The 15,612-nt window shown below is 38.3% G+C and overlaps 1 protein-coding gene across 4 annotated transcripts in view; it reads left to right on the plus strand.

Annotated features, from left to right (window-relative positions):
• LOC123869139 (tyrosine-protein kinase Fer) overlaps positions 1-13,307 on the plus strand; it is a 59,501-nt gene extending 46,194 nt beyond the window's left edge. Inside the window, exons 3-14 of one of the 4 annotated variants that reach the window (XM_045911887.1) lie at positions 1,828-1,924; positions 4,393-4,594; positions 5,028-5,165; positions 5,697-5,954; positions 6,823-7,033; positions 8,000-8,329; positions 9,531-9,731; positions 10,184-10,360; positions 10,732-10,945; positions 11,357-11,632; positions 11,955-12,077; positions 12,633-13,307. In XM_045911887.1, coding sequence (XP_045767843.1) covers positions 1,828-1,924; positions 4,393-4,594; positions 5,028-5,165; positions 5,697-5,954; positions 6,823-7,033; positions 8,000-8,329; positions 9,531-9,731; positions 10,184-10,360; positions 10,732-10,945; positions 11,357-11,632; positions 11,955-12,077; positions 12,633-12,769 — 2,364 coding nt within the window. In that variant the 3' untranslated portion in view covers positions 12,770-13,307. Of the gene's footprint in view, positions 1-1,827; positions 1,925-4,392; positions 4,595-5,027; positions 5,166-5,696; positions 5,955-6,822; positions 7,034-7,999; positions 8,330-8,360; positions 9,101-9,530; positions 9,732-10,183; positions 10,361-10,731; positions 10,946-11,356; positions 11,633-11,954; positions 12,078-12,632 lie in introns of those variants that run through there. The other 3 variants (XM_045911888.1, XM_045911889.1, XM_045911890.1) reach the window with 3 other exon arrangements.
• Positions 13,308-15,612: the final 2,305 nt, after the last annotated feature.

The raw sequence follows: 15,612 nt of genomic DNA on the forward strand, positions 1-15,612 counted from the left end.
CCCTATTATATTATAAATGCGAAAGTGTGTCTGTCTATCTATCTGTCTGTCTGCTAGCTTTTCACAATCACGACCCATCCGTTCAACTGATTTCGGTAAAAAAATTGGTACGTAGTTAGATTACTTACATCGCAGAGAAGGACATTGACATAGTTTTAACTCTGGAAAATCAAAGAGTTCCCAAGGGATTTAAAAAAAATTAAATCATCATGTCATTTATTTGTTACAGCTATCTCTTGTAGCAGTATGTCTTGCAACCTGGAGACGGACATAGCTACTTTTATCCTGGAAAATCAAAAGGTTCCCACGGAATTTTTAAAAACCTGAATCCGAACGAAGTTGCAGGCATCATCTAGTCACTAGTGGGGAATGAATAGAACACATACCTACCTAGTAGTATACTTGATTTTTATTAAGTTATTAACTACTAGTACAATACTCAGTTAATCATTATTGATCTTTATTGAGTTATTAGCCTGCCCTAGATGCCGTGGGAAACTTTCATGGTGATAACATAGCTTCTGTAGTAAATAGTAATAGGTACATGACTTGCAATGTAATTTACAGCGGAAAAGTGGAACGATGCCGGTGGAACGAGGATAAAGAAAAACTTTTATTTTTCATAGGCTTGGCAAGAGTTAGATCAGAGAGCTACTCGATATGGATTGGGTCTTTAAAATTTATGTGTTCCATGCTTGGATGAATGTGTTTAATTCATCCAAGGTTGCATGTGATTTCGAGAGATTTTTTAAAGTCCACATGTCCACTAAATTTTTTGGTAACACGCGGTTTTATGTAGGTTTACTCATGGGTTTACTAGTGTAAGTAAATTCAACCGTCCGCGTCGTTGATTCTATATTTTTTTTTTCAGCAAAATGCCTATTTCGTCACCGCTTTTTAAGTTTGTCACACATTGGTGTCAAATCATTAATTCTCAATGCAAATCACTTTCTTAGATTGCTCTTGCCGCTTGGTTAAAAAAGGCGGTCAAAAATCATAATTAACTTAAATATCAAACAGTTCTCAACATTAACATCTTGTGACCATTAAATCGTGATTAAATCTTTTCACACTTATGTGTATATTTTCACATTTGTTTTATGAATGTGTTTGTTGATTTATTGGATATGTAAAGATAAATGTTACCGTTGTTGATGAATGTTTGTATATTTCATTTTATGAACCCATAAAGAACAGGAACGTTTAATGAATATTTATTTACTTTTTACTCGAGTGCGGCAAAGCCAAAAGAAAGGGTTATGATTTTAGCAGTCTGTATATATGTGTATGATGTAGATGTATGTATGTATGTATGTAGGTTTGTATTTACTGTGTCTATTATATTATTATAGGTGTGTCCCACCGTGGCGCCTAAACTACTGAGCCGATTTTGATGAACGAGGTTTTAATCGATTCGTTTCTATGGTCCGGGTGACATATTACGCTACATTTGTTAACTGACGGATGTTACATCCAAAAAAGTGAGGGTCTTTTTTTCTACTGTATCGAGTGGGATATCAAATGAAATATAAAATAAATCTGAGTTCATAAATATAAATATAGTACAATGTTGAAAATGAGTGACAGAAAAACAATTTGACTATATTTATCACTTATAGGCAGTTAGCGGGTAGTACCTACCTAGTCGGGTTTTAGCTTTATCATGTGTTGAAAAGTTTTTCATTTCAGAAAATGTAGACACATGAGTAGATATTTCTATCTGTGCCTGTAGCCCTGTCATAATCATTACCACACACCTTGCTACACACTTTTTTGCGACTAATTGTTTATTATTATTTGACTCATGAAGGTTTTCTTTGTCGGCAGCTCTCAGAGGAGGTGCAAAGGAAGCAGAGCGAGTACCAGAAATGTCTCGAGTCTTACAAGCAGATGAGGGCGAAATTCGAAGAAAACTATCTGAAATGTAAGTCCATATTCTTAATACTTAGGTACCTATAATAAATTCTGAAGCAGTCCCTGATGTTGTTGATCATTATTATTAGATAGACGTCCACTTGTGGACATTGGTCTCTTGTAGGAATGTCCACACGCCACCGTCTTGCGTCGGAAATGGAATCAGGTAGAAATATTTAGTAACAAATTGCATTTGATAGAGCAAATAGGCGCTGCTTACTATATCAAATGCAATCAGTTAGGTGCTTAGCCTTCACAATTGACTTTTAAATACCATTTCTCTCTCGTTCAATCCATTAGCCTACTCACAGAACTCATAACTCATTTCCATTACGTCCGTTAGTAAACAACACGCTACATGTACTCCCACACTGATTGCCGGCCAATTGTTCTAACTGCGCCGGAGTCTGACGCCAACAGCCAGGTGCTAATAAGTCTACAGAATTGCCTTCTGACGAAAATGTTAATACCGTGTATTACTATTCTAACTCTCCACGTGCGTACATGCTCGACATTTTGAAGTCCATTCAAGCAAATTCGGACTTACGGTCACAACTATGCTCGAGGATTGCATCCTCGAGGATGCCTATTTCTGCATGGTGATACAACTTCGATAAAAGCTGAAAAGCTAACAGACAAACAGACAGACAGACACACTATCGCATTTATAATATTAAGTATGGATGTTCGTATGACGAGCTACAAGCAAGTGTATTGCGGGCCTTAAACCAAAATCGAACGCATACAAAATTGCCCGCAAATCGACTAATCGGCGTACATTAACTCGAGCGATATCGAGCAGAGCTGAGCACTGACCAGCCCGCCACAGCTTCACTGGCGCCAGCGGAACGTCATTTCGCAAGAGCAGACCTATTTATCAGTACGATGCAAACTCAAGTAGCTACATTAAACGTGCAATTATTCACGGTATTTTAAACACTTCCCATTTCACGTACAGGTCAGATTAGTGCGCATGCCCATGCTCCGTGATTTGCGTGACCATATTTTTTATACTTATTAGTGGGACACTCAACTAAATAAGGCAGTTTTATTTTGTTGAGAAATAAAACTGGTAAGACATAAACTAAAGATGCGAACATAATATTATGTACTGTGTCGTGGTACATCTTGACGCGGTAGAAGTCAATCGGATCTTATAATTTAAAAATGATGTAGAAGAGAACATATTATTATTATTTGTGGTGTTCTCGATCAGGCAAGCTGGCAATCGAAAAGCGCCTGGATGGGTCAATCGATGCGCAATATTGCGTTGCAACACACCACAACTATAAAATATGTTACCGAAAAGAGTACAAAAATACTGAAGCAAAGTCACCCTCACCACCTGGCTGGGTGTCTGATGCACTTCGAACACCCGTTGTGTCAGATCTTTTTTCCACGCACATGCAAATCGTTGAACCAAATCCCTTCGGCGGCGTTACCACAAGACTTCAATATGGGGTTATTCAAGGGGCGGATCAACAAACTCTTGAAAAGCCGGCAGCGCATTGGCGGCTTCTCCGATGCTGCAAATGTTCATGGGCGGCGGTAATCACATAACATCAGACGATCTATTTGCTCAATTTTTATTTAAAAAATGGCATTATGGAATGATCCAGTGTCCATGGTTTTCCAGGGACACATCACTAAGTTGAACATTTGATTTGTTTGCAGTGTGCCCTGCAAATCTGTTGGGTCATTAAGATATAGGTACCTGAACTTGGAACAGTCTGTAAAAAGCTGGACGTATGGTCACGATACATAATGCGACTTAAATGCATTCATACAAATTGCGTGCGAGAGCTGTTTCATCAATGATTTTTGGTGTCATTGCACTCTGATGCCGTTCATACGCCACTTTGTAAAGTTTATAACGTTTACGCAATTATGGAAAAAGTATAACTAACCACTTTTAACATTTACTTACCGTTAGCATCGTTGCAGCTTTATTAGGTCATGTATGTGACTAATATCTTGTTCTAATTTGGTTTCTCATTCAGTAATACCTTGCGAGATAGATGAGTCGATCGATATAAAATTACCTTCTTCGGACAGTTAGTATTTAGGAAAAACCAGATCAGCGTGCCGGATTGCCACGATAATCTATGATTCGTATAAAATGTCAGGACTCTGATAACCCCCATAAGATGATTGTTCTGTGACTCTGATTATCTTCTTGAAGTTATACTACAAAACATTAATGTTTGCGTTTTTACCTTTAGAAATGACTTCCAACTTCTTTCGTGAAAAAGTCTTCTCTGGAGAAAAAATAAACCTGCCCAGTCACCATCCTTTCTTTTTAGCCATAGCATTTTATGTTCTATGAATACAAAATCGTCAGCCTAGCTTCCTGACTAAATATCTCAATTGGTTCGGTGTTTGATATATTTTTGCATAGTGACTTCTGCCTCAAGTTGTATTAACTTATCATTACCTACCTAATAGAATTAAGTTGTTTTGTTTCAATTTTTCTTACAGGTCCAACCAGCCGAGGCGGTCGCAAGCTGGACGAAACCCGCGACAAGTATGGTAAAGCATGCCGTCGGTTGCACAGAGCTCATAATGAGTATGTGCTCCTGTTGGCCGAGGCGACAGAGTGCGAGCGCGCGCTGCGCACAGCCTCGCTGCCGGCGCTGTTGGACCAGCAGCGGAGACAGGGTGAAGCTACTGCTTCCTCATGGTAACCTAGTACTTTCTTATTTTACTACCCATTACCCTCTCTATTTTAATTTGCCTTAGATCATGAGATCCCTGTGAGTCGTGCCAAAGAAGTTAGGTTGGTAGTTATAGGATTTTCTCACAAAAAATCTTCGCGCGAATATGGCAAAGCATAGGTACCAATGGTTGCTCATAAGTCATAACACAAAACGCTCATGTGCTGTTGTTGGCGGAGGAGACGTAGTGCAAGTGCGCACAGCCTAGCTACCTATCTTCAAAATGACCCAGTACCTATCTTCTTATTTAACTACCCATTATTCTCTCTTTTTATTCGGCTGTGGATCATAAAGTCCTGAGTTGTGCCAAAAAAATCCAGCCAAAAAGCATGCCAACGGTTACACAGAGCACTATGAAACTATGTTCTATAAAATTAACTTATTGCTCCTTTTCTCTAGGAAAGGAATTCTGTTGGAAGTGGTTCAGAGGTCAGACTTCAGCACGGACAAGTTCAGGGAGATACAAACTAAAGTCGAGTCGACAGTACAAAACCTGAGGCCGCAGGATGAATACAAGGAGTTTATGGAGAAGTACAAGTAAGATCATTCGTTTAAAAATCCCGAAAGAACTCGTTCATTTTCTGGGATTAAAAGTATCCGATGTCTGTCTCCAGGATTGTAAGCTGGATTTCTGTCGCTTGATAGATTTAGTGGTTGAGCCGTAAAACGTTAAATAATTAGTCAGTCATTGGCTTTAGTTAGGAGAAATATCTTCAGCAATTTTGACAACAGCAAGTAGTTAGACGAGAATTAGAGAATAGCCGTGACTCACGAATTAATTTTGCAAGCTTTTGCCTTGAAAAATGTATTATTATTACTTGGTATTAGTAAAGATTATAATTTTAAGAAGCATAATAACGACTTACAAAAAATTGTTAGAGAGGGTGATAATTATATTCGTCATTTTAAAAACAAAAAGATACGACGTTTCGCTGTTTTTTGTACCTATAACCTATTTAAGTAATTTTTATGAATGCATCTTCTGTTCTCCGGCGAAGATTGATCGATTTCCTTATCCTAACTAAAACCAATGTCGGGCAAGAATTTGCAGCTCATCATTATTTTCAGATCACCACCATCAACTCCAATAACCTTCAACTTCGACGAGAGCCTAGTCGATGATACCAGCGGCAAGCTCCAACCAAACCAGCTTACAGTAGACAACCTGACCGTGGAGTGGTTGAAGGAAAAGCTAACAGAATTGGAGACCAGTCTACAGGAGAACCGGGAGAAGCAGACGGCGTTACAGGGACCAGAGATCATCGGGAATGGCGTCTGTAAGAACAATAATTCTGGGATGACCAATGGTGTCAACGGGATAGACAGGTCAGTTCTTTATACGTACTCCAGATGATTTCAGATAAATAGGATCTTGACGATAGCAGAGGGAATGTGTCTGCGTTCTGCAAGAGCAAAGGTTACATGATGAATCAATACTTAACCTTTCTATTTTTTAGCTCTGCGCCTATACATTGTTAAGCCTAAGGCCTAAGGCACAGGCAAAGGCATATTACGCTAGGTTGTCATGTAACTCCCCAGAGCCCAAGAATTTTTTTGATTGAATCTAAAAAGCAGATCGACGTATGCGTTCTCTAATGAGGATGAACAATTTCAATACTTTAAATTAAATGTGGCGATTTAATTGGGTTATAGCGAATTTCCAAAGATTCGTATGATTTACCCGTTTATCAATGATTCAAAGGGAAAACCAAAGATTTTTATATTTGAGGATAACCAATCTCATTAGCAGTAAGTACATACATTCCCCTTGATCAAGATCCTTGACCATTTTACAAATTCATTCATTAATGATTCAAAAGGAAAACCAAAGATTTATCTGTATAAGTTTTGAGCATTACCCATAACACTTGCTGTAGGTGCTAGTGTGATTGGTAATTGGTATTTGTATTCAGCTTTACAACCTTGACCAAGATGGTCAAAAAACTAGATTAGTACCTACCTACCTACTGTCAGAGTGAACTGTGGTACTGTTATGAGTTATGACCCTACATCTAGCTTCTTTTCAGTGTAACAGAAATTTCTAAATGAAACCCAGACAGGTCTAAAACTTCCTTGCGGAAAATAAGAAAACACAGAGTTAGATTTTTCAATTTAATTTAGTTTTCGAACGAGCTTGTATTAATACGCCCATTGTATTTTCTGTGAAAGTTTTACACAAGTTTGACATTTACAGGCATTCACCGCCGCCAATCCCTGTAACAACTCCTGAACCCATGAAGCTGTTAGAACTACGCGTGTCCGAGCGCAAGTGCGCCAAACAGGCTGAGATGATCCGAACAGCTTTAGCAGAGCTGGGGTGTGAGGAAGCACCCAGTGGCTGTCCTGATCTCTCTGCGGAGGTTGTAGGTGTGGACAGTCTGGATGGGAGCTCTCCAGATCATCAGGTATGAATATTTCAATAGGAGTTTGTCCGTTGTACGGATGTATGAGTCAACAATCATGCTTGATTAAGGAATTTTTCTTTGTTTAAGTACATACCTCAATTTATTTAAGGGTATAAATTAGTAGAGAAGGTGATCAACTGTCTGTACTATGACAATACACGTATACTATAGACTACAGTTAGTTATATAAATACAGGTGACCTTTTAAGTTCAAAACCTGTCAGAAGGAGGTAATGTTTCAGTCTTTGCAGATTTTCCTAGTTCACTCAGTCATTAAATGATGGACTTCGGATACATAAAATGATATGAATCATCTAGCTAATGTAGTGCGTAGAATATGGACAATACTATTAGAAAGGCATGTGACTTTGCAAGTCTAAATCCAAAATGATTTATTTAGGTCACACAATCGTATAATCGTAAGGTCGGAAACTTTGAGCGGCAACTCTTTGACATTATAATAACTTACTGTTATTGTGTAACAAATTACTTAGTCAGGCAGTTCTGTAAGACCTGTCGGCTGTCTGATAACATCAGCAATACTGTGGCATTACAGGCTCATTTCCAATGGACCAATTCAATATATTCTAAAGTTAGATACGGATGGTAGAAGGTTTGAACGAATATAAAACAAGCATACTTAGTTGAGTTAGGCGAAATATTGTACTTATGCGATAATTTTACCTATCAATAACTCTAAGAAGTAGGTAAGTCAAGTAGTGGTTCTTGTAAAGAAATAGCACAGAATTTATTAAGGTCCTTATTAAAAAGCTAGACAAACGTAGATATAACCATCGCGCGTCGGTACTCGGTACGCAGTGAATTGAATTTCTTCGGACGAGTTGCATTTAAGAAGTACATAAATAGGTAGCTTGATTTGTGGCTTTCTGACATCTTTCTTAGAATAATAAGAAGTAGTTCTCTCATTTGTGGTTAAAAGGTTAAAACAAGGACTTGAATTATCAGGACCGTGCGTCACTCGGCTCCAAAGCGTCAATGGACGCGTTGCGGTTACACCTGCACTCTATCATACCGCCGAAGCCGTTCTTCAGACTTTTCACGCGTCCTTTCCGACGCAAATCAGTCCCGTCAAGCCCAGCCTTACCGCCAAAAACGTATAGAAGCAGCAGCGAAGGTCCCGCAGACTCGGTAAAAGTTCTATCGACCCTCAGAAAGCAGCGTGTGATCTTGAAGAGACGTTTTCGTAAACGCTTGGATGTCTATGTGCAATGTAGAGTGCAGAGTGATGTGTTTAAGAGGCGGAGAAAGATCCGCTGTAAATGTCCTAAACGCGTGGTGAGTGCCACTAACAAAATGTTGAACGATTTGCACGCATGTCACTTCTAACATGCATGATGATTATTTTGATGATTAAGTCAAATAGTACTATTGTGGAAGATAGTACCATACGTTTTTCTTTTGATCTTAGCACGGTTTTGTTGTAAACCCATATTTAAAAATCGCTCTTGATCGACCATAATATAGGTTCCAAGACCTGACTGACAATTGCAAATTTCTTTCATGTGAATTTCAGTTCCGAACAAATCTTTTAGGACGATGATAGATGTCGGAACCACCGTTGATGAAATCTTTGATACGAAAACTGGCACCGCTTTCGTCAGGTAGACTCATGAATGAAATTCCAAATTCTGGAAAAACTGTACACCTACTGTTGTGCGCTACGTTTCCCGATGTCTATTTCTGTATTAACAGTCGGCGTATCGTACGAACTTCACACCAGAATATACTTTCATATAAAATTAAAATAGCGCCAGTTCGCTCTAAAACTCAATTTCAAAATCAAGGTGACGTCGCTTCAGACGTTCCAGAAATGTTTTACGTATGCGTCGTATGAAGTCGGAACTCTTCAAGTTCAGACTATTGTCGAATGTCTTGTATTAAATGATACATCGGTGATTTTGGATCAAAGTCGTGATAAAAATGGTGGATCCCTTTGAAATGTACATAACACAAGCGGATTTGCTACCGCCGGTTGCGTTGCCGCGGCGGAAGAAGAGGCTGAAGCAACTACAGTTGCTGCTTGAAGAGGAGCTCGAAAGAGACGGCGTATGTCGGAACTTTGATGTTTTTTAACAAACGTGTTCTGTGCATGTCAATTGTTTTACTAATTGAATAGATACTGATTTGTCGTTTTCTGCTGTTTAACTTGGTTGTTATGAAAAAAGTATTTGTTATTATAAGGCCCTTATGAAATTAAGAACCTCCTTAAGTGATCTTTGTCCTTACAATCCCATTTGTAAACTATATCTTTCGTTAGTAAAATATCACTGATATCGCGGATAAAAATTTCGACAGAACTTTATTGGAAAACCCCGATTCTTATTATTCATCGATCTGTTTGGACAGAATAAATTAACGCACCTACATCGTAATCATAAGCAATGCACAGGGCACATGCCTACGCACATGAAGCATGTGTCATTATGATATAAATGTCTCGTCATTTGGTTATCTCATTTTTCTCCTATGTTCACAGGTTAGTGTGAGTGAGGCAGAGCGATCATTAGTGGACCAGGAATGGTTTCATGGTGTGTTACCAAGAGAGGAGGTGGTGCGATTGCTGAGGGCGGATGGAGATTACTTGGTGCGAGAAACGACGAGGAACCACGCCAGGCAACTAGTGCTGTCGGTGTGTTGGGGACAACATAAACACTTTATTGTACAGACCACGCCTGAGGTAAGAAATACTGAAATTTTAGTGACCCATTTAACTTTAAATAGCGGCAGTAACAGGAATAAGCAGACCAACAGATTCTAACAATTTCGTTTCAGCCTTTGTTACGTGATATTATATATTTTTTTTAATAAGTAGGTAACCTACAAAATCTTATTTTAGGACAAGAACTACTAATGATTGAGAAGAATTAATAGCTCAACGATTTTTTAAATCCTCCCCAAAAATAAACTTTGTAGGTACTCGCCTTAAATTGTTTTCAAAATCATCTAACAGATGGAGAGAGCTAAAAATGAAACCCATTCTTTGAACTTCAGCAGATTAAGATTAACCATAAAAGAGAATCATTTAGAGAATTTCCTAAAGACAGAATATACCTACTAAAAACCAAATATCGGCTAAGCGTAATAATAGCAATTATTCCCTTTTTAAATAAGAAAAATTTTGGTCCTCAGGGTCACTATAGATTCGAAGGCGCAGCGTTTCCGTCAGTAGCTGAACTGATAGCTTGGCAGCGTGCAAGCGGAGTGCCGGTCACTGCGCGCTCAGGAGCTTTGCTCAGACGAGCTGTGCCGAGGGAGACGTGGGAGCTCAACAACGACCATGTGCAGCTGTTAGATAAGATTGGACGGGTAAGATATTGGAAATGGGTAGATGTTACATTGACACCATGCATTTTTTCCAGATACAAGTTAGCCCTTGACTGCAATCTCACCTGGTGGTAAGTGATGATGTAGTGCTATCAGTGCAGATCGTCAGACAATCGGGTTCCAGATATTCCCACGCTGTGCTTACCAGTTATGCTCTGCTTTTCAAAACATGACTGACACATCTGTCTCCGGTATAGGTATAGGTATATAAACAGACATGATGTGCCAACCCCATTTCAGTGTGTTAGTCTTAATTTTTGTGGAAGCTAGATGGAAAAAATTATTTTATCCAATAGTTTATGATTTATTTGCTGTCCTTTTTGTTTCATAAACAAAACGCTGTAACTCTCCAGGGCAACTTCGGCGATGTCTATAAAGCACGACTCAAAACGACAGGCCAAGAAGTGGCAGTGAAGACGTGCCGGGTGGCGTTACCTGAAGAGCAAAAGAGGACGTTCTTACAAGAAGGACGCATCCTCAAGCAGTACCAGCACCCCAACATAGTGCGCCTCATCGGCATAGCCGTTCAGAAGCAACCAATCATGATAGTCATGGAACTAGTGTCAGGTAACATAATATATCCACTGCTACACATCACACATGGGCCTTTTCAAAAGCGCGCTACCAAACACGTTGCTCCACATTCCCCACCCACCTAATCCCTCCACTTTTTCGTTGCAGAATTCAATGCATTTTTTTCAATAAAGGAAGTCATTAGAAAACGGCAAAAGATATTGTAAATGAATAATAATTAACCCTCGACAACTTCTTCTTCATCTCACTTCGACTTCAAGACAAATTGGTCAAAAATATCGTTTTGAACACTATTCAATTTGAGCTTATATATTTGTTGATTTTGTTGGTCTTATTAAACGAGCTACAGGAACGTCGATAGGTGGAGTCGTCAATAGGAGACTAGTGTTTATGAGTGCTAGCGCCAATCTTCATTTTATGCCAATGACAAATCATTACTTCCAGGTGGTTCACTCCTCACATTCTTGCGAACGAGGGCCGCGAACCTCAGCTCTCGATCACTATTAGCGATGTGCCGGGACGCAGCGGGTGGGATGCGCTACCTTGAGTCCAAGAACTGTATCCATAGGGACCTGGCTGCTAGAAACTGTCTGGTGGGAGACGACAACATTGTGAAGATATCCGACTTCGGCATGTCGAGGGAGGAAGAGGAGTATATAGTGTCTGGTGGCATGAAGCAGATACCGATCAAGTGGACCGCCCCGGAGGCTCTTAATTTTGGTAAGAACATAATAATTATTACTTCATACTATTAGCATAACTATTTTTTTTTATTATAGACAAGCTTGACCACAGCGAGCTGATTTGGTGCAACATGGCAATATAATTTCGCACTGGTATCTTAGCAACAGAAATGTGAATATGCCACCAAAGAAAAAAGTTTATAGGTCACTTTATGCTAGAAGTATTTTCAGAATGAAAAGCTAACTGATTTAGTAGTGCGATTGTACCAAAAGAATTTAGTCTTTCCTCAGCTGGTAGGGTGAAAATCTCAAATCAAAATCAAAAAGAGGACTGAAGCCTCACCATTGTATGTTTTCAGGCAAGTACACCTCCCTTTGCGACGTGTGGAGCTACGGCGTGCTGATGTGGGAGATATTCTCCAAGGGCGACACGCCCTACGCCGGCATGAGCAACTCTCGCGCCAGGGAGAAGATTGACAATGGTACGTAATAGCCTAAATCTAGTAATCTATAATCCCTAGTCTATAATACCTAATCAACGTCCTAAACAATGATGATCTTCTAATGAAAACTACATCTTTGTGACCAGAAGCTTCCTTTTTATACTTTGTTCATCTTCTGAGATCTGGTTGCCTATCAACTAATGTTTTCACGGAAGTCACTGACCTGCGGGGTGATTCGCTAACTCAGTGTCTAACACTGAATGATAGCCACAAAGCTCATTTATTAATCCATTGAAGGTTTTCTACGAAAAAATACTTTGAAATCACCCAGTGAAGCAGCAATGTAGAACCAACTAACCTCAGTGGCTATCATTCAGTGTTAGACGCTGAGTTAGCGAATCACCTAGCTGGTCTATACTGCCCATCAAAGTCACTTAATCGCGAAAAAAGGTCTCTGGGGCCCCAAGTATCCACAATTTTTTCTAGCCCTATTATCTATTCGATAAGTGGTCATCGTTTCTCATTCAACCAGGCAAATCTAATGGGAGCCACAAGCCATAAAATAAATAGGCCTGAATACATATTTTCTTCTAGGTTACCGCATGCCCGCGCCAGAAGGTTGTTCCGAGGACGTATACGCTCTGATGCTGCGCTGCTGGGAGTACGAGGCCGACAAACGACCGCACTTCCACCAGATATACACTATAATCGACAATATCTACAATAGATAACGTTACATCTCCGAAGGAGCGTTACAACTATAATAAATAGGTAACAGATCCTCTGCCATTGATCAAGGTGCAACTGCAGTCAGATCGTAAGGCTGAGTTCTCAGCATCGATTCGCATTTTATCTGCTGAAAATGATTATTTTGTATGATGATGCATCAGAAACCTATTTTCAAAAGATAAAATGCGAATGGATACTTATACTTAGCTGTAATTATATCAAGCAACAGTTCACTTATTTGATTTGATAGCGTTCCATCAAAAATACGTTACACAGTTAATAGTACCCATTAAAAATAATTTAAGAGAAATTGGTGCAATCAATCGTTTTCCAAAATAGATGTAAGTACAGAAAGGTCCAATGACATTTTAACAAAGGTAGCTATCGTTTGTCTACTTTTTATTAAATCCATGCGTTTTATTTACATGTTATATAAACATGTATTAACGTGTAGTAAGTGTGGGTGGACACATGTTATATAACAATGTAAAACAAGTTACATAATCATGACGCACCTTTAAAATGATATTTTATAAAACAACTAGCTGATACCCGCGACTTCGTTCGCGTGGATGTAGATGTTTTTAAAATTCCCGTGGGAATTTTTTGATTTTCCGGGATAAAAAGTAGCCTATGTGCTAATCCATGGTATAATCTATCTCCATTCTAAATTTCAGCCCAATCCGTCCAGTAGTTTTTGCGTGAAGGAGTAACAAACACACACATACACACACACACACACACACACACAGACACACACAACACACACACACACAACACACACACACACACACACACACACACACACACACACACACACACACACACACACACACACATACAAACTTTCTCCTTTACAATATTAGTGTGAAGTACCTAAGTATCTGTTTAAAATTGTAGCTGCGCTAAAAATTTTGACAATTATTGCTTGTATTAAATATTCCATATTAATTATCAGTTTAATTTCTTCTTAATAATTATGTATAGTAATAACTGTCATATAATATTAGTTAAGTCTAATTTCTTAAACAAAGTTTTTGTTATGTAACATTGTGTATTATGATTTAGTTACAAATTACAATGCACCCAAAATAACAAGACAATATAATATGATAATGAAATATCAGTATTGATTTGTATTATTTAATTCATAAAATATGTAAATTCTCTCAAGGCACAAAATATTAAAGTGTTGTGACGTGTGAGGTGCATGAGTCTCATGACTCAATAGAAGGCGATCGATGTCATATTATACATTTTATAATGCATAGTGTAACATTTTATAATACTTAACGACATGCACGCAAGTCTGTCGTGGTTCTCTGCTGTGCTGCGCGCTTCGATTGAAATGCGACGCACTTACCCAGCACAGTAATATTTTTATGCCTTTAAGAGTTGCCTGTTGCATTGAAGCGAAGCAGAGTGGAGACGTGTTCAGTCAGATTTTTTAAAAATTAAATAGCGAGCAAAGCAGGTGGGTCATATAATTTATATAATTGCCACCGCCCATGAACATACCGGCAATGTGTTGCCGGCTTTTCAGGAATTTATTTATCAGCCCCGTGAATTACCCCATGATGAAATCTGTGAATCTAGATTATTGATTACGTCATCTTTGTAAAATCTGATTGATCTTTTTAACACGTTATCTCCACTACGCTGCGTTTCGGTGGATTGGTACCCTAATGCCTATGTCTACCTAATATCTCCATACCTTTGTTTTATCCTACTTTATAGATTTTGTAGACTACTTTTGTATTAATTAAGTACATAAAATATGTATAAAAAATATCATACATAGTATTAAGCATGAATCAATGTATTTGAGTGGAAATAATTTGGAAGGTAAAAGTATTGATCTCTTGTCTAGAACTTTTAGGAATGGAAGTTATATCAAAATTGATACAGTAAATTTTAATGAACTAGTTTTATGGTGTTACAAAATCTCATGTTCGAATTGTTTTATCTAATATTCGTATCTTAAAATTATTTAAGATTGTATAATTTTGAAGTTTTTATTAAATGTGATAACCTGTGTGCTTCCATTTATTCTATATATTTTTTCTTGCCTAGTTGCATGTCGAAAAACTGGCAGTGAGACATATTACTCCACCTGAGGGAGTGCTTAGTATGTTAATACTTAATGGTATAATGATAATACTGTAAATATATGTATACCTACTTATAATATGATATTAATAAAGTGCCAGATGATTTTTGGAATTAATCTTTTTTTTGCTACCTCAAAACCTGATTTTATTAAGAACTTTCTTTGTATTATACAATAATTTTCTAACTAGGTATTCGATTCTAATTTCAATGAAATTTGAAACGCGATGTTGAAAAACACCACCCTCCCTTTCTTTAGATTTAAAAAAAAATACAAGTCGGCCTAAGTCGATATAAAATGTAGTTCAAATTATACAGGTAAAAGTCTCAGTGGCCGCTAACCATTTTGAAACACCAACCAATCACAAACGAAACTATGTTTTTGATTGAATTTCGAATGTTTTTCAAAGCATGTTTGTGATTGGTTGTTGACGCAAAATGGTTAACGCCCACTGAGATTTTTGTCTCTATAATTTGTATGGGATTTAACAGAGAGCGCTGTACAAACTTCTTTCCGCGGATAGGGGTAATAATATAAACCCATTACACTTTACAGTATGTAATACTTACCCAAATAACAAGGCAGAAGGATGTTATTATGAGGTTCATAATAACATCCTTCTTCCCATGCTTCGCCAGATTGGTGGCTGTAACAGCGCCCTAGCGCCCTATCTCGACCTCTGTCGGATGAGGCTAGGGCTCTGTTACAGTCGTACAAGAAGGCCTTACGAAAGTA

The sequence above is a fragment of the Maniola jurtina genome, chromosome 10 (assembly GCF_905333055.1).
Source record: "Maniola jurtina chromosome 10, ilManJurt1.1, whole genome shotgun sequence".
Lineage (NCBI taxonomy): Eukaryota > Metazoa > Arthropoda > Insecta > Lepidoptera > Nymphalidae > Maniola > Maniola jurtina.